This window comes from Hypanus sabinus, chromosome 4 (assembly GCF_030144855.1).
Source record: "Hypanus sabinus isolate sHypSab1 chromosome 4, sHypSab1.hap1, whole genome shotgun sequence".
NCBI lineage: Eukaryota > Metazoa > Chordata > Chondrichthyes > Myliobatiformes > Dasyatidae > Hypanus > Hypanus sabinus.
Window position 1 is genome coordinate 117355379 of NC_082709.1, and position 23178 is coordinate 117378556.

Below are 23178 nucleotides of genomic sequence, written 5' to 3' on the forward strand. Positions count from 1 at the left end.
AACATTTTCGCATGTTGGCAGGTAGCTTTAACGATTTGGTTCATCTATTTCGCATCGGTGTACAGACATGGCGGAGAAGAAGCAATCGGAAATGAGATGCTATCAAGCGGACCAATCACAGTTGTTGCGTTCTGCGTCGTTGCTACGCGTGATACTTTTTTGGGGAGGTGCACGTCACCCTACAGCGTAGGGTACGCAGTACCTACGGCGTAGGTGCGACGCACAAGTATAAATCAGCCAGTAATATAAATGTGGCAAAAGTTGCTATCATTCTGCTCATACCTTAATTATAGATGATTAGACACTCAGCCTGTAGACAAATGTGGCAAGTTTCACTCTACTGGTGTGCTGCATACATGAGTTTAATTTGCCCTGCACTAAGTTTAATGGGATAATTGCATCCTGCTTTGCTGCAGTCATCGGGGGACCAACACTGCAATACTAATTCCTTCAAGTAGATCTTGTGCATGATTTCTCTCTCCCGCACATCTTAAAATATGATTCCCCACTGAAGTCACCTTTCATATTCTTCTCACCTTCATTCCTTTGTAGATATTCAGGCAGCAGGGTTTCAGGAAGTGTGGCCGGCAGTGAATAGCCATTCTTCCTGGCTACAATGAGGTGAAAGGCAGCACAGAACTCATACAGTGTTAAAGCTCCATCGCAATCCACATCGGACAGCTCCCTGTGAACATAAAAGCAATTAGCATTAAGGGCTAAAGACCTCGTCTGGATCAAGAGCCTACAAGTCCTTTGAGGACTTTAGAATAATTTCCACATGATATCCAGAGGAACATTACTTTTTTCTTCAAAAAGGCAAGAATTGTGTCCTCTAAGTTTAAATATTATCCTTGTAGAATATTCAATGCTATCATTTTGTAGATGCCACATTTAGAAAGAAAGTACAAATGTTTTACTCCCAATAGTTTAATCACAGTCGTGTTTTGAGAAGCCCCACAGGACAAAAATAGGATACAAATAATTTAGAGGCTTAAATTAGTCAGCTGCATGTAGCCATATCAAGAAGGGATGGAGAAAGGCTTCATTCCATCAGGGGGAAAGTTTAAAGAAAACTTTTGTGCAGAAAACCGCATGGCTGTTAGTTTGACTGGAGTAACAGGGGCATTAAAAATACAGTAGGTTGTATATAGATGGAACCAGCTGTCAGAAGAGGTGGTTGAGGCAACTACATCAGATATAGTTAAGAATTATGTAAAAGGGCACATGAATGACATGAGTTTAGAGGGGTAGAGGCCAAGTGCTGGGAAATGGGATTAGCTTGATTACACTTCTCGGTTGGCACGGATAGGTATGAGCTGAACGGCCATTTTCCATCCTCTAACAACTCTATAACAATGCTGCATTCTGATAGGTCAAGGAGGTGAGAATGGGAACCATTAGGGGAGAGGTGAACAACAATTGGAACAATCACCAGATTTGGGGGGGGAGGTGGGTAAACTGCGCAGGTAGTAAATTGATAAAATCAGGAGGGGAAGAGAATAAAGATGGGTGATGGCAGATCGGAGTGTTTGATGGAAAGGGAACAGAAATGAGAGGACTAGTGTAAAATTGAAAGCAGAGAATGTGTGGGGAAGGTAAACAACCCACAGGAGGAAGTGTTACCTAAAAATGGAAAACAATGCTCATGCTAATGCGTCGTAGATTACCCAGGTGCTGGTCCTCTGGTTTGCAATGGGTCTCACCCTGGCAGTAGAGAGGGCTGAGGCTGAGGCTGGACAGGTCATTGTGGGAATGAGCTGATCAACTGAAATAGCATGCAGTTGCAGGTGTGGGATAGCAAATGCACACTGAATGTTGGTACTCAGTGAAACAGTCACCTAGTAGATGTTTTGTCTCACCAATACAGAAGAGGCTACATCAGGAGCACCGAATACAGTAGACAAGGTTGGCAGGGGTGTACATGAACCGTTGCTTTATCTGGAAAGGCTGGATGGCAGTGGGAGAGGAGGTGTAAGTACAAGCATTACTCCTGTAATTGCAGGGCAAAGTGTCAGGAGTCAGAGGGGATTAGTGGGGAAGCATGAATGGACCAGGGTGTCACAAAGGGAGAGATCCATGTTGTGTATTTAATATTTCAATACTTTTTGAGTAATCGTGTGTGTGTGTACATATATAGTGTGTGTGAGTATATATATATATACATACACACACACACACACATATACTACATATATAGTGTATATATACTACATATATATATATATATAGTGTCTATATATAGTATATACTATGTGTGTGTATATATATATATATATATATATATATATATACACACACACACACACACTATATATATATATATAGTGGTTATTAAGAATTCTTGTTTGTTAAAATAATAAATTACAAATTTTATGTATAAATATGTGAATTGTGTACATCATCACACTACCATGTTACATGTGTGGGTCTTGCTTATAGACAGAAAGTTAGTCCCGCATTCCTGGACTCCCAGGTCTTCCCTTGTATTAGTTTAATGTTTTTAAATTACAAAACATAAAATTGCAATGAGGTTTTTAAAATGAACCTGGTACTGCCACCGACCCATTCAAGTGCAGCGAGACATTTGAGCTAAAAAAAACCGCAGCGACAGGAATGGCAATTAAAAAGCGGCACAGCCCAACATGTGCAGAGATGGTTGAATTTTAAACAAAAATCAGTGCAGCCCATTCTTCAAAAGGGAAGACACAAACAAGTTGAAAAAGAAAGCCGTAAACAGAAGGATTCAGGGTTCTTAAAAAGGGAGTACCAGGTAATAATAATCATTAAAAAAAAATCAGAAATGGCTGGCTCCATCTTAAAGATCAATGAGTTTGATTACACAATGGGTAATTGGCTCATGTATACTGAGCTACTGGAACAGTGTATTGAAGCAACTGAAATAGTCAATAAGAAGCGAGTACTAATTTTGCTGAGTTCATTGGATTTGAAGGCATATAACTAGCTTTGAAGTTTGACTATTCCAACCAAACCAGCAGAAATGAGCTTTGTTGATATTGTCAGAGTAAAGCAGGAACACTTAGAACAAAAGTCATTGTTGATGGCAGAATGCTGTAGGTTTCATCAGTGGAATCAAAAAGAAGAGGAGTCCAGTCCTAACTGAAGCACAACTTACATTTAAAAGAGCAATTAATTGCTGTTTCAATCACAATTGCAGACAGATGCAATTGAGTCAGGAATGTAACTGACCATGAACAGAATTGCAATGTCTAAACAGAAACCAGCCTGGTGGAACAAATTGTGTTACTGTTGTGGCAGAGGCTCACAAACACCAGGCCAATGCAAGTTTAAGGGCAAAACTTGCTGAAAATGCAATAAATTAGGACACAGACAAAGAGCATGTGGGCAGACAAAAATAAATGGACTGCACAATGAACAGAATAAGCTAAAAAGTCAAGTTTTAGTTTCAAAAAGAACACTAATCTGCACTTCTTGGCTCTGCACTCCCTAGTAGTCTGCCCAGATCAATAGCTAATCCTCTTGACACACTTTGCGTATATGGGCTCAGATCAGGAAATGCTATGGTTTCCAGGGGTTTTCCGTTTCCAGCCCTATTGCTCATAATCACCTTTTTTACCTACTACGTACGATTCAGCATTCCAGGTTTGGTATAGGAAGGGCATTAGACATTTTGAAGATCTTTTCATTGATAATCGCTTCGCTTCTTTTCAGCAGCTCTCTGTTAAGTTCAATCTGCCCAATGCTCATTTTTTCAGATATCTCCAAATCCGACACTTCATTGCTCCTTTAATTCCTAACTTTCCTGAAATGACTGTGAAAAATGCTATGGACCTATTTCTTTCCATGAATCCACTAGGTAAAGGCTTAATATCAACTATCCGAGATAAACTAGCAGCCTTACGACGGGCCCCCATGGATAAAATCAAAATGGCCTGGGAGCAGGATTTAAATATCTCCTTATCTGAGGAGAGCTGGGATTCAGTTCTCAAATCGGTTAACTCAATCTCTCTTTGTGCTCGCCACTGCCTTTTACAGTTTAAGATTGTTCATAGAGCCCATATGTCTAAATCTAAACTATCTCGATTCTACCCTAGCATTAGTCCGCTCTGTGATAAATGCAAGAGGGGCGTGGCCTCTCTCATCCATATGTACTGGTTCTGTCCTAGCTTGGAGAAATTCTGGAAAGATGTCTTCACTACGTTATCGTGTATTCTGAATCAGCACCTAGAACCAAACCCCTTAATTGCTCTGTTCGGTTTTTGGGGCGAGACAGATTTATGTCTGGGTCCGACCAAATGCCGAATATTATTCTTTGCCTCTCTCCTGGCTAGACGCTTGATCCTCCTCAGATGGAGAGATGCTGCCCCACCCACTCATGCTCAATGGCTTAACGACATCTTGGCCTGTTTGGACCTCGAAAAAATTCATTATTCAGTTCTCAATTCGGATCTAAAGTTCCATAAGGTCTGGGGACCTTTTATCGAGTACTTTCATAACCTTCCTCTTGACTAGGGTTTTTTTTTCTCTTCGGTCCCTTGCTTTCAGCTCCTTTTTTTCTGGTAGAAGGCATTATTACCCTCTGTTGCTGAGTGTATTCACAGTCTGGGAGTTTGGCTGTCCTGACTTATACTCTCTATATTGTGTTTTGGTTTGTCTGGAGTTGCTGTTGTTTTTTCTTGTGTTGTGGGTCTTGGGGAGGACACTAAGCTTACGTCTTTAATTTAGGCTTTTTTTTTGCTAAATTCTCTTCCTTTGTAACATATTGTTATTGTATGCTTAATTTTGCACTGCTTTAATGTTCCTCATTGGGATTTGGGGTTTTTAATTTGTAAAATGTTTTGAAAAACTAATAAAAAAAATTAAAAAAAGTACACTAATCTGCCTGCCTCTGATGAAAAATCTGATAATGATGAGAGTGACACAGGTCTGAATAGCCTTGAGATTTAGAACTTGAAAACTACCAGGAAACAGCAGATATGGCTTATGCTAGAAGTGAAAAGCCAATGAATTAAAATGGAACTGGACACTGGTTTGCCTGTTTCAGTCAGTCCACAAAAAGCATTTCAAAGATACTGCACGGAAGCCTGCAGACATCCAACTAGCAACTTGTGGAGAAAGGATAACTCCTGAGGGAACGACATTCGTGACAATGAAATACAACAACAACCAGCTACGTCGAGCTTGTATGTGGTAAAAATAAGAGGACCAGCATTGTGGGGACAGGATTGGCTGAGACAACTACAACTTGATAGGAGATCCATCCCCAACTTGCATGCCATAACCCAGGCAATGAAGCCACATGGAAGTGATTAAGAAAGGTACTAGATAATGCCACAAGTGCTAAACACCATGAACTGTTGCCCAGAGGACAAACAGGTGTTGGTGCTAACCTCTGTGCCTCTGGTTGGAAAGGATATTGGACTAAGGAAAGACCATGTTGCTCAGAGGCAATGTGAAAGTGACAAAATAAATGGTCTGACTACAACAGTTTTACTATGCAACATATCTGAGAAAGTTTCTGACATGTTAATCAGCCAGTAATGTGGCTTGGTTTTTAAGCTGGAAGAAAGTTCAAGGAGTTTCAGGATAGTTGCAAGCACTTGGCTTTTGTGAGTATAAAAAACCAGAATCTACTCTGCATGCATTGAGGTTATTGCATGAACTTCAAGTGGGAGACAAAAAGCAGCTTGTAAAAGAAGATGCAAAGACCAAAGCCCAGCTGGATGAATGGAAGGCCAAAAAGAAAAGGCAATGGAGATAAGAAAATAGAGAATTCTTTAGATGATGTTGTGGATGAGGAAACCAAGAGGAGAGTTCAGATTGTAAAGGGAGCAAGATAGAAAGATTAATAAGAAAATACTCCGGTGAACTAAATGCACCTTCCCAAGATCAAGACACGCAGACTAGAAGAAGAAAAAGGAAGAATAAATGTCTTCAGAGCTGTCAGAACCACTTCCTGCAGTCTCAGAAACAATTCCAAGAACCACCACGGAGGAGGCCCCAGAAACTGAAACTGCTTTCACAGCCAGGCCTCAAGTGCCAAGCAGAGTGATCCCCCTTGTCAGGAAAGACCTTATCCCTCAAGAGTAAGAAAACCTCCATAGCAATTAAATCTTTAGCCCTGAATGGGACAATTTAAAATTAATTATGCTGTGGATGCCTGTATATAGTAGTTGTATTATATATTATATTGTGTATTTTGCAGAGATGCATTTTCTTCTAAGTTGGACTTTATGGCTAAGCAGGCTAAGAGGGTTGCGTATTTAATATTTCAATAACATTTGAGTAATCTTGTATATATATTGGTTGATTAAACATTCTTTTTTGTTAAAATAATTCAATAATATAAGTATGTGAATTACATACGTCATCACACTACCATGTGATATGTGTAGGTTTTTCTTACAATAGACACGGAGTTAAACCTGCATCCCATTCTCCCGTGTCTTCCTTCAAATTAGTTTAACATTTTGAAGTTACAAAACATAATACTTGCGACAAGGTATTTTGTTTGAATGAACTTGAGATGGCTACTGACCCATTCAAGCACCGTGAGATGTTTGGACTAAAAAATAACACAGCGAGAGGAATGGAACACAAAATCAGCTACCACGTGATATGTAAGCACCTTGTTTGAAGTTAATTGAAGTTAGACCCTCATTTCAGACTCCCATTTCTTCATGTGAATTCGTCTAATGTTTTGAAATTACACAACATAACAGAACTGTGGAAGACAGAAAGGGGTAGGGAGGAGAAGATATGGCTGGTGGTGGGGTTTGGCTGCAGCTGAGGGAAATGAAGGAGGATAATAGTGTAGAGGTAGCTCATAGGGTGAAAGGTGAGGATGAGGGGAACTCTAATCAATTCTGCCTGGAGGGGAGGCAAGGTGAGAGCAGGCTCCCTCAACCACAGTAGACTTGCCTGTCATCTTACACCACTCAGCCCACCAATCACCTCAGATTCCTGTCTCACAGCTTTGCTTTCCCTCTTTATACTGGCCATCTTGCCTCTCCTCTCATTCCTGAAGCAGGGTTTTGACCCAAAACGTTGGCAATTCCTTTCATCCTACAGATGATGTGTGGCCTGTCGAGTTCCCCTAACAGACTGTTGCTGCATATTATTTCCTTTATCTCGTGATCTATGAAATCTGGTAGGAAATTACTTCACAGGCAATAATATCTATCTATTCGGAAACTGAAATTAAAACATAATTTTTCTGTGACACATTCCAGATTTAATTAACAGGAAGAAATGCAAGAAAGCAACTGTTTTAATCATGTGAATATTTTTCTCTGACACTTTGAATGTGTGTCACACACAAACTTAACAATTTATCTAATTTTCTTTTCTTCAAACAAATTACAAAGCAACTTTTAAAATGCAGGCTTTATCCTTCAATTGCTACATCTGGATTTCAATACAATTGATCAGCAGAAGTAACAGCTTCCTCATAAATGTGAAGGTAAGTTACTGTATTCTCATATCTCTGTAAATAGTTAGGCATCCTATGAACTTGTGCAAAGGCAAGTTGATTTCTTATTGGTATACGTAACAAGTTTTTCTTCACTTATGATATTTGAAAATCAAAGGAATTCTGGTGCACCAAGAGTGCAACCTTCATTAACAAACTGCCTTTTGTTGCTTAAAAATGTCTATATTTACAAAGGCAGTAAATTAATATGAACTATTTATAGAACACAGAACAGTACAGCACAATACAGGCCCTTCAGCCCACAATGTTGTGCCAACCCTTAAACCCTGCTCCCACATAACCCCTCACCTTAAATTCCTCCATATACCTGTCTAGTGGTCTCTTAAATTTCACTAGTGTATCTGCCTCCACCAGAGATTCAGGCAGTGCATTCCATGCACCGACAACACTCTGAGTAAAAAATCTTCCTCTAATATCCCCCTTGAACTTCCCACCCCTTACTCTAAAGCCATGTTCTCTTGTATTGAGCAGTGGTGCCCTGAGGGAAAGGTGCTGGCTGTCCACTCTATCTATTCCTCTCTCCCTCCTTCTCTCCAAACAGTAAAGCCCTAGTTCCCTTAATCTCTGATCATAATGCATACTCTCTAAACCAGGCAGCATCCTGATAAATCTCCTCTGTACCCTTTCCAATGCTTTCACATCCTTCCTATAGTGAGGCGACCAGAACTGGACACAGTACTCCAAGTGTGGCCTAACCAGAGTTTTATAGAGCTGCATCATTACATCGCGTCTCTTAAACTCTATCCCTCGACTTATGAAAGCTAACAACGCCCCATAAGCCGGGTTGAACTCCATCCACCACTTCTCAGCCCACTTCTGCATCCTATCAATGCCTCTCTGTAATCTTCGATAATCCTCTACACTATCCACAACACCACCAACCTTTGTGTCATCTGCAAACTTGCCAACCCACCATTCTAACCCCACATCCAGGTCGTTAATAAAAATCACAAGAAGTAGAGGTCCCAAAACAGATCCTTGTGGGGTACCACTAGTCACAACCGTCCAATATTATAAAACATTGGGCATTACTGATTTTTTATTTTCTGCATTGATGCTTAAGCACCTTTTAAGCCGCTGGCAAACCTAATTCTGGGGCTGTCTAAACAACTGATGTGAAGTAGGGTCATAATGTTTTACTACAAGCTTGTTATTATTTAATAGATAGGGGCAGCACCAAACATTCCACACACAGTGGAACATAGAAAATGAATGAGTAAGACTTATTTGGGCTTTGTGCAGATACTGTGATGGGGATGGTCTAAATATTTAAATAAACGTCAACTTCTGCCAGAATGGGTACTGGCAGGAACAGAAGTGATGCCACTGATAAATCTATGCACCGAGAGTGATGAGGAATTGGGGCAATAAGGTCAGTCATTCAGGCAGCCTCAAGACAGTAGTTGAAGATTGACAAGAGAATGTTGTGCAAGAAATAAATAGCTAAAAAAATATATCTGTTGCAGTCAAACAGAGTTAATGTTTTAGGATAATGACTATCTGCCAGAAAAGTGGTGGGGTTTTGCAAACTTTTGTGTAATTCACAACTCATCTGTAATCGTTGTTCAACCAAAATTGCCAGCAAGGAAAACGTCTTCTGGCATGGTTGCAATCTCATCATTATTTTCGCAATTTAGTCTGAGTCCCTAGTTCCCATTTACAAACAAAAACTACTAAAATATTAACTGCAGCTTCAACTAAGATTAAAATTTGCCAGAATCAGTCCAGCATTATAAAATCCATATTGATCTGGAAAATAAAATGCAGTAACTGTGATTGACATGCTGATGGTTGGAGCTGGAAACGGCAGGTGACAAGGGTGAAAAAGGTAAACAGGAGTTGACTTACCATATGTGAGAAAGTTCAGGGATAGGAAGCTTCGACTTGGTGAAGAGATCCTTAGCAACACACCCTGTAAGAATACTTGGGTTAATTGGTGACTAAAACTGTGTGAAAATGAGCACAGAAATAACTTTAAATCTGCAAATCTTTGCTGCTTAATTTAAACCCAAGGGATCACAGACTATTAGCTCTGGCCTTGTAAATTAAGAAGAAACTAAAACAACTTGAAATGCATCTGACCTTATCCACTCTGAAGAACTGCCACCAAACTCAACAGTTCCCTTACCCAGCACTGCTCACTCCTACCTCCTAGTCAAGGTCCACAGACCTAACTGTGCAGGTAGGCCCATTGTCTCTGCCTGCTCCTGCGCCACTGAACTCGTCTCATCATACCTCGACTCCATTCTATTCCCCTTGGTTCAGTCCCTTCCCAGCTACATCCATGACACTTCTCATGTTCTTGATCTCATCAATAACTTCCAATACCTTGGTCCTGACCTCCTTATTTTCACCATGGATGTCCAGTCCCTATACACTTCTATTCCATCCTCCTCACACCATCAAGGCCTTAAATCTCTCTGCTTCTTTCTCAATAGAATAATCAATCCGTTCTCCTCCACCACCGCCTTCCTCCGTTTGGCAGGATTGGTTCTCACCCTCAGCAATTTCTCCTTCGGCTCCTCCTACTTTCACCAGACTTGAGGGGTGGCGTGGGCTACCACATGGGCCCCCAGCTATGCTTGCCTTTTTGTTGGCTATGTAGAACAGTCCATATTCCAAGCCTTCATCAGTAAAGCTCCCCAGCTCTTCCTCCACTACACTGACAACTACATTATTGCTGCTTCATACTGAGCTGGTCAATTTCATCAATCTTGCCTCCAGCTTCTACCCTACCCTTAAATTCACTTCGTCCATTTTTGACAACCATCTCCCCTTTCTTGATCTCTGTCTCCATCTCTGGAGATAGCTGTCAACTGATATATTTTATACACTTACTGATACCCACAGTTACCTTGAGTATATTTCTCCCACCCTGACTGCTGGAAAAATGCTATTCCCTTTTCTCTGTTCCTTCATCTCCGCTTCATCTGATCCCAGGATGAGACTTTCCTTTCCAGGACATCAGAGATGTCCTCCTTCTTCAAAGAATCGGGTTTCCCTTCCTCCCCTATTGATGATGCCCTCACCCGCATCTCCTCCACCCCATCTTCCTGCGGCCTTAAGAATGATAGAATTCCTCTTGTCCTTAACTACTACCCCATCAGCCTTTGCATCCAACACATCATTCTCCGCAACTTATGCCATCTCCAAAGGGATCCTACCACCAAAGATATCATTACCCCACCCCCTCCATTTTCTACAGGGATCGTTCCCTCCACGGTTCCCTCCGCGATTCCCTTACCAATTTGCCCCTCCCCACTAATCTCTCTCTCAGCATTTATCCCTGCAGGTGGCTAAAATGCTACAACTACCTATTCACCTCCTCGCTCACCTACATTCAGAGCCTCAAACAGTCCTTGCAGGTGAGGCAACTCTTCACCAGTGAATCTGCTGGGTCCTGTGCTCCCGATGTGGCCTCCTCTACATTGATGAGCCCCATTGTGAACTGGGGGACCCACTTTGTTCAGCATTTCCATTCTATCCACCAAAAGTGGAAATTCCTGGTGGCCAAACATTTGTTCTGATACGTTGGTCCATGGTTTCCTCTTGTGCCATGATGAAGCCACCCTCAGGATGGAGGAGCAAGCTCTTATATTTGTTCTGGGTAGCCTCTAACCTGCTACATGAATATTGATTTCTCCTTCCAGTAAAAACAATCTCTCCCCCTCCCCTCTATTCCCCACTCTGGCTTCTTACCTCTTCTCACCTGCTTATCACTTTCCCCTGGGTCCCCTCATCCTTCATTTTCTCCTGTGGTCCACTCTACTCTCCTATCAGATTCCTTCCTCTCCAGCCCTTTTGCCTTTCCTACTCACCTGGCTTCACCTATCACCTTCTCGCCATCTTCCTATCCCTCTCCCCATCTTTTTATTCTGTTGTCTTCCCCTTTCCTTTCCAGTCCTGAAGAAGGGTCTTAGCCCAAAATGGCAACTCTTGATTCATTTCCATAGATGCTGCTTGACCTGCTGTGTTTTCCCAGCATTTCGTGTGTGTTGCTTAAAAAGCATATTATGGATTAAATGGAAATTGTTCTTCACATTTTGTTAATCTTTGATTCTTTTATCTATGCAATGCACACCCAATCACTCATCCATTTCTGTAAGCCTTCTGGCTCCTGTTGTGTGGCTCTTGCAACCCGTCTATATTTTATGTTCACTCATCATTTTCTAAATTCCCTGTATCCATCAGTTTGAATACCCTCTGGTTGATGGAAGAATTAGAGCCAATGTGGGTCACATCAGGCTCAGGTGATCTGGAACAAGAGCAAGACTAACAAAAAGCATGCAAGCCACGGAGAGGTCGTGAGAGGTGAAGAGGTGTGACAGACAAGGGTTGGGGCTTGAGGCCTCTGTTGGAATCTTGGATTTAGGTTTTGTTGAGGGCTAAGGCCACCAAGGTTTTGGAGCAATAATGTACAATAGCTTTTGATAGCAGTGAGACTCCGGACAAGTAAGTGTAAAATGTACATTGTAAAAGCATTTTTACTTTTAACATAACAAAGAAGCCATTTTGATTAACATACACAGTAACATAAAGAAGAAACCCCTTACATAAGGAAGAGACTTATTGCTGCAGAAATACATTTCCTGAACACCAGTTGAACACTGGTCCTGAAATTTTGTTTTATTGGGAAGCAGAAATGGTATGAGAAGGTGGATGACAATAGCTGAAACGTTGCTTGCTCAGTGGGAATACCATGGCAGTATGTACTGAACAAATTCAAATAAATTAAATGAAGGGGTTAATTACATAATTACCCTTAGACTTTCACCTCCGTTCCACAGGCATACAATGGGCTTATAATTAAATAGGAAATGGACAAAATAAAACATGGACAGGGAACTTATTGATAAATGTTAACTTGTCACATTCTTCAGCAAGCTGTAAAATAAAAATAAGACTAGCCAAAATCATAATTCAGCTTGTGATTTTGTGATCTCTGACTAATTCCTTGTGGACCTAGATTCAGGACAGGTGTCAGGCTTTAATTGAAATCCTAAGTTTGTGAGACGAGTGGTTTCCAGAAACCACATACTTTTGGAAACTGTTACTTTTATTCAGGAGAAAGACTTCAATTGATTAACCACTGCAAAGGCACCAAAGCACCTGTTATACTCCTTACCACCTTCTCTTTTACATTGCCTTCAAAGGACATTCTTTGTTTAAAAAAAAGAACAGCAACAATTGGGATTTTAGGACACATCAACCACTTGGTATCAGTGTGGTTAACATTCTCAGAAAGTCGCAGGTTCATGGGGCTCAGGTGTGCAAACAGAAATCAAATTTGACATTCCAGTACAGTGCTAAGGAAGCGTTGCATTGTTAAGGATCTAAAAACAAGCCCTTCTCTAATTCATACAGTGGATTAAAGGAGATCCCATGCAACTGTGTTTCAGATGAGCAGCGTTTTTTTTTTGCTTATAAGGTCCAGGCTAACATCTAACCCTCAAAACTAAACCAGGTAATCTTGCCATCATTACAATGCAGTTCATGGGATTTTTCCTGTACTAATTCCTACTTTATAAGTGAGTACAGTTTAAAAATATTACACACGAGAAATTCTGCAGATGCTGGTAATCTTGAGCAACAGATACAGAATGCTGGAAGAACTCAGCAAGTCAGGCAGCATTTACGGAGGAGAATGAACAGTCGACATATTGGGTCAAGAACCTTCAGTGCTGAGTTCCTTCGACATTTTGTATCTGTTGCTTAAAATTAGTACTATTGTTTGTAATATGATCTTGGGATGTTTGTTTGATGAACTTCAATAAAAAAATAAATTACAAAAAAAAGAAAATGAAAGCTTTTGTGTAAATACACTTTCATTTCTCTTTTACTTTAAATGAATAAGCGTGTTACCTGAAATAAGGGATTTCATATCAGGCTGTAGGGATTTAAACTGATTGAAGTAATACTCTCGTTGTTCCTCAGTTATCCTCCAGGGGTCATCTGTGTAGTCCGAAGGATCGTCCTCCGGTTCCTGATCCGGTGGTTGGACAGAATTTTGTTTCTGTAAAGAGCAGAAAGACACAGGGCTGTAGCAGGCTGCAGATCAGACTTTAAAGGCATCCACCTTTAATTAGGGATGACCTTGCACATGTAAAAATCTGTGGAAGCTGTTGTCAATTTAAAATTCATGGCATGATAAAATCATTTATTTCCTCTTGGTAATAATTGAGCCAAGATTCCAGAAATTAAACATAAGAATTGCAGCTTTTTATCTTCAGCCCAGTCGAAGGAGTTCAGCCTGAAATGTTGACTGTACTCTTTCCTAGATGCTGCCTGGCCTGCTGAGTTCCTCCAGCATTTTGTGTGTGTTGCATAAGAACTGTAACTTTAACTAGTATGTTTAATTAATGGCTCCATTCTAAGCTGAACAATTTTATGGTGGGAGCACTAAAGGATTGACGAAGCAAATGTTGAAGTGATAATGATGAATGCTATGGAGTGAATGTAGACCCAGATTAAGATTCCACTCCCAAGAAGTTACCAAGTCTGCATATATTTAGTAGTGCAGTGGGGAACATCATAAAGGCTAATTTATACTTCTGCGTAGTAGTCTACACCGTAGCCTTCGAAAGTGCCCTGCACCGTTGTGAGCATTTATACCTGTGTGTTGGTGTGTCTGCGTCGCTCTGCAATTCACCGCCAAAACACCAGTTGGTGGTGAGGTTTCTAATGGTGACTGAGCGCATCATGTTGTTCGAGCTAATAAATGTTGAACAAGGGTTACTTTTATTGAAATTACTGCAATGCAGAAAAGAGAGAAGACGTCAGAGGAGATGGTATGTACGATCAATGAATGGATTGAGGCAGGAGGAGGGTGAATTTTCTATGCTTGTCCGGCCACTGAGAGACACGGACGAGGAAATGCATTTCAAATATTTTTGGATGTCGGCAGGTAGATTTGACGATTTGGTTCATTGTCTCCAACCATTTATCTCGCATCAGTGTACGCACAGTATGCCTATAGACAGGAGGAAATGTGATGCTACCAAGCAGACCAATTACAGTTGTTGCGGTCTGCATTGGCTGTGATGAGCAGCTACATTTTTGGAGAGGTGGTGTTCATTTGATGCAGAAGTATAAATCAGCCTTTAGGCAGGCACAATTCTCTCCAAGGGCTTGAAAGACCATAGTACTGTTGCTGACTTAGTTCCTGCAAAGTTGTTAATAGAAAAACTTACTCTACATGGAAAAGCGTACTCACAAAGTAAAGACCAGTACAAGGGGCAACTCTCCACAATTGCTTCGCTTGTGGATGCAGGGTGGCAGACTGGAAGCTGCAACAAACGTCACTTGTTTAATATTTCACCTGCTGGAGAAGTCAACTGGCATGTCTTTGTATAAATGCATTCTCTTCAATGTCTCATTTCTGAGTATCTCATTACCCTCATTACAGGCTGCCTTCAGGCATGCTCCCTGCCAGAGTAGGGAACATATCTATGCAGGAATCTGTTTGGGCCAGCGTTTCACATTCACATCATTGTCTCTCCTTTTCAAGATGAGGGGAAGTTATATTCATTTCTATTTGCTATACATGTAGAGAGAAGGCAGGGGGAGGAGGCTGAAGTCAAAATGCATCTTCGTGCATGATCTTGTTCTGCTCTGAAGCAGTTAAATGTCTCTCTTTCTCTCTGGGCAATATTACACTGCTTTATTTCTCCTGTGGGTAGTCACGACAGCATAAATAAACAAACAAACAAATAAATAAATAAACAAATAGATAAATAAATAAATAAATAAATAAATAAATAAATAGATAAATAAATAGATAAATAAATAGATAGATAAATAAATAAATAAATAGATAGATAAATAAGCAAGCAAGCTCTATGGTTCTGCATGCACTTTGAAGCATTTGCTGCAAGTCTTTTTGGTAACTTAGTGTTTTGCTTAATGTGTTTCAGATTAATTCTTATTGTGAAACCCACATTGACAATAGTCCACAGTCAAAGAGGAAGGCAGCTGGCATCTTGCAGGCACAGCTACATCCAGGACAGGCAATTAGATTTGTTTTGCTCCATTAAAGTGGGCATTGAAATGAAGTGTGATGAGGTCTGCAGGAAGAAGTTTAAATGTGTCATCAGAACTTGCAGGTGCGGTACACTTATGAGTTCTCCACCACAAATAGATTTTTTTTTTGTTTTGGCAATGCCACCTTTTCCAAAGCCACGAGGATCACATCTGGATAAGTTCACCAGCATGGGCAGCTGTCCCTCAATTCCAGCAACTCAGGTTTAAACTTTCTGGTTTTCTCTGTGTGGGGTTCCTCTGGATACTCTGCTTTCCTCCCACATTGGCTACAGTAAAAAATATTACCGTTGGTACGGAAGAATTGTTGGGAACCTGAGACCTTGTTATAAAACTGGCTACAGTGAAATAAACAGGGCAACGAGACACAGAGGATTCTTCTATTTCATAAAACAGAAAGCGATTTCAAGCGTACTTTGGGTAATGCATTCCCTGACACTTCACCGCAAGAACTCATTACCTCCTGTATCCCACACTACACATTAACTGATGCTCTGGGGATTCAGTCAAGCACAGGTTTCATAAATAAAATGTCTGTGACCAAATACAGAAAGTAAAGCTTCACAATGTACTGCAAAAACTAATTTTCATGGTGTAAAACATGATTGACAGAGGAAATAATGTAAGTTTTGAAAGTGAAAATTACATCAGGCTGTCAAGTTGAGCACAACCAAAGTAGGCTAGTGGTAAGCACGACGCTATTACAGCTCGGGGGCAATCTGGAGTTTGTAATGAAACTCTGTACGTCATCCCTGTGCAATGTGTGGGTTTCTTCTGTGAGCTCTGGTTTCCTCCCACAGTCCAAAGATGTACCGAGTAAGTTAACTGGCCATTGTAAATTGTCCTGTGGTTCAGAGTTGAGGGGTTGCTGGAGTGCTGTGGTTCGAATTTCTGGAAGGTTCTACTCCACATTGTTTCGCGAAATAAACAAATACATAAATAAAACTCATCATCTCAGGAAAGCTGGAGGGTTTCTTATTTAAGAAATGTTCTCAGTTGTTTGTTGTTTTCAGCCCACAGTACTATTCTCATCCGTATGGATGACTCACCTGGAGCACCTCCTCCAGTCTAATTTAACAAAAACTTCTTTTTATTATATCATAAATAAACTAGTCACAAAATACATCAGAAATACAAAGCAGTACATGGTTTTCTTTACATTTATAGTGTTATCATGTTAATACATTCACAGCGTCATCTCAATAGATTCCACGTACAAAGTACCATTGCCACTCCTGTGTCTCTTTGAATAATATATCCATAACTATTTTGGGGTTGTAACACAGGGCCCTCAGTGCCCAGTGGTGGCTTGATTTTGGATTGCACTTCTTTTCCACAAAGCCTTTGCGTTACCTGCTCCACATTTTAGTACATCCCTTGGCATATACTGTACACCTACAACTTGGAATACTCCAGGCAGCAGCACTCTCTTTCAGATATCACATTGTACTGGAAGACCAATGGGTTTTGAGAAGACTAAGATGCCTCATTCGTCAAGCTGATGATCTTCCAGTTAGCACTTGATACTTGTCTTGGTAGGTGCCCCATAAACACAGAATCCTCAGTTATGCAGCAGCCCCGGAGGAACCTCAACAAAGATTTCTGCATCCACCTCCAGGACTTTATTGCAAATGCACAGTCCACACACAGGTGGGCAATCTTCTCCTTTGCATTGGATCTTGCGTTGACAGTGAGCCTCTGGTTGTGCAGGCAGGATTTTGGCAGGGACGACAAAGCTCATCGCCAGGCAAGCAAAGTCTTGGTGCTTGTGGATGGACAAGGTATTCTGCCAAATGTTTTTGAAAGTTTGCTCAGGAAACCATACCATGGGATCCACCGTTTTCTTCTTGCACAGGGTCTGCAGGACTGGCGTCCTGACCACTATCAGATGGAATTGTGATCAGAAGTGAAACTTTACTACAAAGGATAGGTTGAATGGCAAAGAGTAACTGAATGGAACATTGCAGGGCAATAAGGGCCCATCTTTACAACACTAGGGACTGATGAAGCCTCAGCACAAAGGTTAAGGTCTGGATATTTTAGTTCAGTGCACAACTCAATGCAGCCACAAACCAAAGTGACCAGTGAAGATGATGCACCATCAATAACTCTTGGAGACGTGAGCAAAGCAGCAATTGACCACCACACTGCATCCTGGAGACTGAGGCCGGGGCGGTGTCCCCAATCGCCTTTATACCGGGGTCCGTGGGAGGAGCCACAGGAGCAGTCAGTGGGGGGGCGTGTCCAGACAGGTATATGTAGTTCACCACAGAAGACCAGGGCAATATCGAGTTCACAAAATAGCTTTTTCCTCACTTCACTATTTACATAAATGCAATTTTCTTCTTTTGTTAACCTCTCCCTACGTTTTTGACTCAGATCTTAGACTTAGCTGATGAATATTCTTAAGAATTCATAACGTTGGAATTTTATTTTTTTACCTGAGCATAAAAAGAATGTGGAAGCGAAGGCTTAGATTCATAGTTCCCATGGGTTTGTCCTTCTGGATATACAACTGAGCCTGCAGTTGGGCTTCTTTCAAGAGTGACTGCAACACAAGATAAAGTGGTAAGTTATTTTAAATTACAACATAATGGCGTTCACGGCATCTGCAGCAATTTACCTTAAATGAACCATAAATTCTGTTAACTTGTAGTCGTGTGCACCTGTCAATAGAATAGACCTGTGGTATAACATACGCAATGCTCCTTGGTAACAGAATATGTGAAATATGATTCATTCTTTATGAATCATAGGCAACATCTGCTTGAGAAACTTGACATGCAAAAACTAAAATGTTGTGAAGCCTAGCAAGAGGCAGATTTTTCAGTTATCACTCTAGCATAGGCATTCCCAATGTGGGGGTCACAAACCCTTCAGTTAACGGAAGGGGTCCGTGGCATAAAAATGTTTGGGAGCTCCTGCTCTAGCATTCAAAGTAAAATTTATTATTATACATGTCACAACATACAACCATGAGATTCTTCTTCCTGTGGGCATACTCAGCAAATCTATAGAACAGTAACTGTAAACAGGATCTATGAACACCAAACTGTGCAAAAATATATATAAATAGCAATAAATAACCAGATCATAAAGTAACAAGGTAAAGGGTCCTTAAAATGAGGCCATCGGTTGTGGGAACATCTCAATAGATGAGTGTAGTTATATCCCTTTTGTTCAAGAGCCTGATGGTTGAGGGGTAGTAACTGTTCTTGAACCAGGTGGTGCAAGTCCTGAGGCACTTGTACCTTCTATCTGATGACAGCAATGAGAAGAGAGCATAGCCTGGGTGGTGAGGATTTTTTATGATGGATGCTATTTTCCTATGAAAGCGTTTCATGTAGATGTGCTCAATGGTTGGGAGGGTTTTGCCCGTGATGTACTGTGCTATCCACCTCTTTTTGTAGGATTTTCCACTTAAAGGCATAGGTGTTCCCATACCAGGTTGTAATGCAAACAGTCAGCACACTTTCAACTGCACATCTATAGAAGATTGTCAAGGTTTTCAATGACATGCCAAATCTCTGCAGACTCCTGAGGAATTAGAGGCGCTGTTGTGCTTTCTTCACAATTATATTTATATGATGGATCCAGGACAGACCCTCTGAGATAGAGACACCCAGGAATTTTAAGTTACTGACCCTCACCACCTCTGATCCTCCGATGAATACTGGCTCATGGGACCGCTGGCTTCCCTCTCCTAAAGTCTACAATCAGTTCATTGATCTTATTGAAATGGAGTGAGCGGTTACTACACCACTCAGCTAGATTTTCAGTCTCCCTCCTGTATGCTGATTCATCACCATCCTTGATATGGCCCACAACAGTGGTGTCACCAGCAAACTTGTATATGGTGTTGGAGCTGTACTTGGCCGCACAATTATAGGTGTAAAGTGAGTAGAGCAGGGAGCTAAGTACACATCCCTGCTGTGCTCTTGTACTGATGGAGATTGTGGAGGAGATGTTTTTGCCAATCAAAACTGACTGAGGTCTGCATGTGAGGAAATCCAGGATCCAGTAGTACAAGGAGGTATTGAGCCCCGGGTCTTGGAGTTTACTGATTAGTTTTGAGGGAATGATGGTGTTGAATGTTCAGCTGCAATCAATAAAGAGCATTCTGATGTATGCATCTTTGCTGTCCAGATGTTCCAAGGTTGTGTGAAGAGCCAATGAGATGGCATCTGCTGTGCACCTGTTGCTTTGGTGGGCAAATTAGATCAGATCCAAGTTGCCACTCAGACAGGAGCTGATATGCTTCAATACCAACCTCTCAAAACATTTCATCACTGTAGCCGTAAGTGCCATTGGGCGAATGCTACCACACTCTACTTGGGCACCTGAAGCAGGTGGGTATGATTAAGATATCTGCAAAAACACCAGTCAGTTGGTCAGCACAGGTCTTCAGTACTCGGCTAGGCACTCCGTCTGGACCAGATGCTTTCCTTGGATACATTCTTTTGAAGACAGTCCACATGTCATCTTCCGATACTGAGACCAGAGGATCACTGGGAGACATGGGGTGCGTGATTGTTCCTCCCTATTCTGGTGCTCAAAGTGAGCATAGAAGGCATTGAGCTCATCTGGAAGTGAAGCTCTGCTGCCCCTATAATAGGTCACTAGATTTAACTTTGGTTAAGAGCAAGAGGTTATGGCATTCAAACCCTGCCACAGCTGTCGAGCATCCCTCATTGATTCCAGTAAAGTTGGGAATCTCTATTTCACCTGTGAGATGGCTTTCTGGAGACCTCTTGGAGCATTCTTGATCTCCAGGCTTGAATATCACGGATCTAGCTCTCAGCAAATTCCAGATTTTGTGGTTCATCCAGAGCTTCTGATCGTGGTAAACCCTAAATGATTTTGTGGGGACATGCTCATTTACAGCGGCTTTAATAAAATTTGTTATGAACCTGCTGTAGTCATTCAGATCCTCAGGCAATCCTGTAACTGTTCTTCTGGTTCCTACCTCTTAGCTGTCTTGACCTCTGGAGCCTTGCTTTTCAGGCTGTCTTTGTATGCAGGTGGTAGAAGTACAGCCAAATGGTCCAATTTGCCAAAATGCAGTCTTGGAAAGGAACAATAAACATTCCTTACCGTAGTGTAGCAGTGGTCTAGTTGGGATCTCTGGTGCAACAGGTTACGTGCTGGTGATAATTGGGCAGGTTTTCTTCAAACAGGTCTGGTCAAAGTCACTGACTATAATTTGAAATGCACTGGGATGGGCTGTTTCTTACATGCAAACAACATCATGAAGTTTCGCAAGTGCTTGCTTATGATCGGCCACTTATAATGAGGTTACAGTCTGTTTTGCCAACAACTGTAACTCTCTTCGGCATCACCTTTCTCAGGAAGATTTTGAGGCGAGTATCTGCACAGTCTTCCAAAACTGGTGCATCTAAAGATTATCTTTGCATTGCTGATGCTCTGCACACGCACACACAATGCAAAATGACATAGCTGGGTTTCATGCTTCTGACAGTTACTTGGAAATGGTTATGGAACTGTAGCCAGGAAGATGGATTCATTAAAAGCTATTTAACACATTTCTATGTTAACTTAAATTCATTGGGCGAAGCACTTGTGTGCAGTTCAATTTAGCACATCTGATGTTTTGTGGCATCACTTGTGCACCTAATGAAGGCACATTTCCTCCCATTTCATCAAAATATGGAGCCATTGGTTGCATCACAAAATAGACAAAGGGCATATCATGTTGAGGTGTGAAATAAATCGTCTCCACTTTGATACTGATATCTTGCAGAATCCATTTACCAGCCTCAATTTTCAAAGCTAAGGATATCGGAACCCTTATTGCTAGTTGTTCCATCATTGTCTGCATATCAGTGCTGCCCACTGTGAGTGCTGCAACTTGCAATGGCATGGAGACAACCATTCCCCAGGGCTTATTCTGGGCTGACAATCCCCTGAGGGTGGGGATTGACTACACACATTGAGCTGGCATGTTCCCTAACCCTTTTTCCCTTTGTCCATAGCAGGTTTTCATCCAACTGGCTGCCTTCAAACTTCTCCCAATGATTAGTGTTCAAAAATGTTGTAGTTGACAGTTTTGTATTCAGCCCCCCATTTCAGTACTTCATTCTGGGCACAAATCATACAATTGCTATATAAACCAGTTTTTTTTTTAAAGCTGATTCTGCTCTTTCATATAATTGACATGGTCCAAGGCACCAAAAATGGGTGAAATCAATTTCACAGAATGTCTTCAGAGAAACCTTACATTGCCTAATAGATTTTGAAAGGCTTTTAATGTAGCGCTTTGTGCAAAGCTCAAAGATTTTGGGAGGTACTAACATATGTTGGATTCTACCCAGAATGTATCTACCAGCTCTGTGGCTTCTTTACCAGCAGATGGTGGACTCCATTTGTCTCCAAAAAAGAATGAGGAATATTTGTGAAAATGTTAAAAGATCAGAATGGATGTATTTAAAGTTTTCATTCCAGGCACCTTCTGAGTCCTAGTATTTCTTATTTGTAATATTAAGATGAAGGTTCACCAGGAGAAATCTGGTGAACACCGTTAATAATATTAAACAGTGATATAGAGTGATAGTCCCTCCAGTTGCACTAATATGATTTAGCATGGCTGATCAGGGCATTTTACATTGAAAATTATAACAGATAAAAGGGATACTTGCTTTTTTCTCCTGTTTTTTCTTCTCCAGCTGGCACATTACTTGGACAACAATGTGGCAACAAGTCTATGCTTCAGTCTTTCTACTGCATATTGCTGAGTAGTGCAGCATTTGATTAGAACTCCTGATCAAAGACTTTCCCTTTGTGGTTTGGTACTTTGGAAAATGCAAAAGAGATTTGGTCTCCAGACAGTGGTTCCTGGCTTTACAACAAAGGGTCTGGACAACACTGCATTGAGCTGCTGGCAACGGTGGAGGTGGATACGATAGGGTCTTTTAAGAGATTTTTAGATAGGTACATGGAGCTTAGTAAAATATAGGTAAGCCTAGTAATTTCTAAGGTAGGGACATGTTTTGGGACTGTATTGTGCTGTAGGTTTTCTATGTTCTATGTTGCCGGAAAGCCTAACCTTGGCATCCCATTTTATTACTGGATTGAAACTAAGAGGCTGAAATAAGCCCAGTACAGGCACTGCATTTGGAAGCCTAGGAAGAAAGAAACCATACTTTAGCATCTTTCGTAATCTCAAGACAACCCAAAGTTGGACTGGAAAAATGGAATACTTCCATTCACAAAAATTTACCTAATAATCTTCAGATTATAGAAGATGAAAAGCCAATTTGAGCACAATATGATTCTGCATACAGTTAGTGACAGAATTTAGTCTGCATGGTCTAGTGCTAGACATTAACTACCTGGATTTGGTCTTCAGATATTGCCCGGGATTATCTCAACCACTTTACATGATTTAAAACCAATAAGGAGGCATCCTTAAAATTTTTGTCTAAATTACATTATCAAATTTCTAGAACCTGAAATCAGCAGGTTTTCAGTTTTATCTCAAAAAAACAATGAAACCAATTGCTGAAGACAGTTGCTCAGAAATCTTGATTACTGTGGCTAGTGTGTTGGAATCACTGCTGAGTGGAACAAGGTATGTCTTTGATGAAAGGATAGAATATAGTCATATTTTACACCATGTTGTACTGCTCAAACTCTCCTTCCAGTGAAGACTC

General features: G+C 41.0%; 1 protein-coding gene across 1 annotated transcript in view; it reads right to left on the reverse strand.

Moving 5' to 3' along the window:
* reps2 (RALBP1 associated Eps domain containing 2) overlaps nt 1-23178 on the reverse strand; it is a 228725-nt gene that overhangs the window by 71133 nt on the left and 134414 nt on the right. The window contains exons 5-8 of the mRNA XM_059968006.1: nt 17950-18056; nt 13334-13484; nt 9320-9383; nt 537-685 (exon numbers count right to left, since the gene is read on the reverse strand). Coding sequence (XP_059823989.1) covers nt 537-685; nt 9320-9383; nt 13334-13484; nt 17950-18056 — 471 coding nt within the window. The remainder of the gene's footprint in view (nt 1-536; nt 686-9319; nt 9384-13333; nt 13485-17949; nt 18057-23178) is intronic.